The 3,856-nt window shown below is 43.4% G+C and overlaps 1 protein-coding gene across 1 annotated transcript; it reads right to left on the bottom strand.

Annotated features, from left to right (window-relative positions):
* Positions 1 to 949: 949 nt before the first annotated feature.
* On the bottom strand, positions 950 to 3,055 carry LOC124401095 (antigen WC1.1-like). Its single transcript, XM_046873077.1, has 4 exons — positions 2,801 to 3,055; positions 1,675 to 1,992; positions 1,115 to 1,239; positions 950 to 1,084 (listed from the first exon to the last, which is right to left on the bottom strand). The coding sequence occupies exons 1-4, from the start codon at positions 3,039 to 3,041 to the stop codon at positions 950 to 952; spliced, it is 819 nt and encodes a 272-aa protein (XP_046729033.1). The 5' UTR covers positions 3,042 to 3,055.
* Positions 3,056 to 3,856: the final 801 nt, after the last annotated feature.

Raw genomic sequence — 3,856 nt, 5'->3', positions numbered from 1 at the left:
TGTCATATCTTTTTAAATAAATTGTATTTAGGCAGATTATGTGACAAGTGGAGCGGGAGAGTGGAGGCAGTTTGGATTCTTCTCCCTCTTCCTCTTTTTCTTCTTCTTCTATTTTTGGCTTCTCCCATTAGGGTTTGCCACAGCGGAACATCCGTCTCCATACCCCCCTGTCCTCTACATCTGCCTCTTTCACACCAACTACCTGCATGTCTTCCCTCACCACATCCATAAACCTCCTCCTTGGTCTTCCTCTGTTCCTCCTTCCTGGTGTCTCCATCCTCAGCATTCTCCTACTGATATACCCCATGTCCCTCCTCTGCACATGTCCAAACCATCTCAATCTCACCTCCCTCACCTTGTCTCCAAAATGTCCTACATGCATTGTCCCTCTAATAAACTCATTTCTAATCCTGTCCATCGTCGTCACTCCCAACGAACATCTCAACATCTTCAGCTCTGCTACCTCCAGCTCCACCTCCTGTCTTTTACTCAACACCACTGTCTCTAATCCATACAACATCTCAGGTCTCACCACAGTCCTATAAACTTTCCCTTTCACTCTCACAGATACTCTTCTATCACAAATCACTCCTGCTATCACTCTTCTCCACCCACTCCACCCTGCCTGCACTCTTTTCTTCACTTCTCTAACACACTCTCCATTACTTTACACTGTTGACCCCAGGTACCTGAACTCCTCCACCTTCTCCACCTCTTCTCCCTGCAACCGCACCACTCCACTGCCCTCCCTCTCATTCACACACATGTACTCTGTCTTACTCCTACTGTCTTTCATTCCCCTTCTCTCCAGTGCATATATATTTACCTCTCCAGGATCTTCTCCACCTGCTCCCTACTCTCACCACTAATCACATTTTCTGGAGGAAGTTTGGATTCAAGTAATAAAATTCTCCATTTAGAAAGGTAAATGATCATAATTGTGTCTCAGTCACTCACCAGCATGAGAGCAGTCAGTGTGTTTCTTCAGGGAATGATGACAGTCCCACAGGTGAATCTCATCCCCTCGACACTTCACTCTGTTCAGCCAGACAGTCCCTTCACCAGGACCAAACCTATCAGCACTCAGCGCCGACCCACAGTCCAGCTGTCTGCACACCACCTGAGCGTTACTGATGTTCCACTGATCATCACAAACGGAGCCCCATGTAGCGTTATAATACACCTCCAACCTCCCAGAGCAGCTTCCCTTTCCTCCACTCAGCCTGAGAGACCAGTGTTCTACATCACACACATCACACATGAGGAAACACACCAACGCTGAATAACATCTCCAGTCACACACCTCACTACAACACAATGAAGATAAAACCTTATATTTACTGAAGATCCTGAAATGTCTCCTTTGACGTGTAATAAATAAATTAATAATCTGTCTGATGAATTAAAGAATTTGAAGCAGGAAGATCAGCTTTAAATTCTCTTTAATGATTTTATCACTGTTGGTTTGATTTTGAAATGTGAAGAAGTTCAGATCATCTCAGGGTGGTTATATGAGGAACCACATTAACGTCCTCAGAAAATTATTTTATCAACACATTAGAAAATATCTTCTGTCTTTAATAAATACAAATGAAGAACAAACAGCTTTTCTTTATAGATCTTTACTTGATCAATGTTTCTAAGAGGGAAATGAGGAGCAATTTTCTTGTGTACCTTGTGGACCACCTGTGCAGGTAATATGTGCCACCTCATTACTATTATCACATCTGTTCTGTCCCCAGGGTGAAGATGGACACTGCCACAGATTAGAGTCGTGTTTCCTACACTTCAGATAATCCAGCCAGTTAGGAGCAGATTTTACTCGAGCTTCAGTGTTTATCAGACTTCCACCTGTTCCACAGTTCAGCTCTCGACACACCATGTTTACTGTTTCATCATCCATCTGATTGTAACACACATTACCCCAGGTTCCATTGTAGAACACTTTCAGATTCCCCTTACAGCCCCCCGTGAGTCGGATCTCTTTAAACTCTGGTGGGAGAAGGATGACTTTATCAGAGTATAAATTTCATGTATAAACATTCTTTCTGTTGATATTAAAGTCTCATTCAATTGACATCATTCCACAATTACATAATCACAAGTTTAATGAACATCTGGTGCTTTACTTTATAAACATTAGATTTCATTAACCATTAACCATCGTTCTGTTTCACCCTTTGTACCATTGTACTTTCTTGTGGACATGTGAACAGCACGTCACCTCATTACCAGGTTCAGAAAAAAACTGAGAAATTGGAATCGTCCTCTTTTTAAAGATTACAGCTGAATATACTTTTGAAGTGCAGCACAGCACTTTGGATTCTTACTGTAGGCTTTATAACCTGTATAGTCATTTAAAAACAACAATGTGTCTTCTATGTGGAATCTCACCCATGTGCTTGAAATCTTTAAGACCTCCCAGGCTGCCATTTGCTGCTGATCAGTTCATCTTCAATGCACAGGTGGTCAAATGATTGTAAAGAAACCTGACCATGACTATGACCATTTCCCTGCTCACTGGAATGAGTGGGTCATCTCCGAACACAGAAAAATATGAGGTGTGTTTGGTTTACATGTCAGTTTCGCTTCGGTTATCAAAATGGCTCTCACACTGGAGGTTCTCTTGGTGCTTTTTATTTTGTATGTCATTGAAATAAATCTCTGTGATGGTTATCTTGTGTTCATAGAATCACAGAAATATGCTCAGCCAATATTTCTTTATGAAACTGTTCAAGGGTCCCAGTAAAAACACATGTAGACTGAGAGACAATTCTTTACAACAATCATCACACTGTACCTGAGCACACGACTCCTACGTCCTCCTGGTGTCCACATTCACCCTTTTCACACAGCTGAAATCTGCAGTTCCACAGGGACGTCTCATTCCCCTCACACTCCACCTCATTCTGCCATATGGACCCAGTTCCAGGACCAAACCAGGCTGGTGTGTGGGTACTAAGGGCCCGTCCACACTGCAGCTGTCTGCACACCACATCTGCATCCTCAATACCCCAAGAGTCATCACACACTGCTCCCATGAACCACTGTGGAAAACCTCCAGCCTTCCTGCACAGTCTCCTCCAGAACCTACCAGTCTGATGGAGCTGGGGGCTGGAACACACACACACACACACACACACACACACACATACATACATACACACAGACTAAAAGTATGTGGTTTAAAAGTATGAGTCAACTGTTTTATTTAATCAGTAAAAACATAAATTACTTAAAAAAAACCTATAATAATAATGTGGGGATGAGATTTAATGACCTGTAGCCTATGACCAAGTCACCATTCAGATCCTTCTGACCTCACTAGGTTACGTATGTAACCCTAGTTTCCTGAGGGAACGAGAGCTGCGTCAAAAACACTATGGAAACATCTTCGTGAACCAGCTAGCTACAAAATGGGAGCACAATAGCAAAAAAAAGGAAACAGGAAAAGGTAAGCGCTGCAGGGAATTAGAGGTACATATGTAGCCTAGTGACGTTCTCTTTCAGGAACTTGAGCTGTGTCGAAAATGCTTTGGGAACGAGTGTCCAATCATGCCATACTGACCAGTCCCTGCCTAGTGTGTCCGAGCACAACCTGTATGCAGGACAGAGGAGCCGGGAGTGGCACTAATGTCTAGGTCGTAAAACCTGACAAAGGTCAGCGGGGTAGACCAGCTCACAGCGTTACAAATGACTAGTGGAGGCTGCCATACCCCGGGTGGAATGAACCTTTACTCCGAAGGGAGTGGGTTCCAGAGGACTCATAATACACACAAATAGCATCCACAATGCATCTTCTAAGTGTCTGCTTATTACCTGGGAAACCTTTCCTATGAGGGCCATGGCAGACGAA

This window comes from Silurus meridionalis, chromosome 18, assembly GCF_014805685.1.
Source record: "Silurus meridionalis isolate SWU-2019-XX chromosome 18, ASM1480568v1, whole genome shotgun sequence".
Taxonomy (NCBI): Eukaryota; Metazoa; Chordata; class Actinopteri; order Siluriformes; family Siluridae; genus Silurus; species Silurus meridionalis.
Note: the sequence above shows the minus strand (reverse complement) of the source record. Positions and strands in the feature narration are given on the sequence as shown.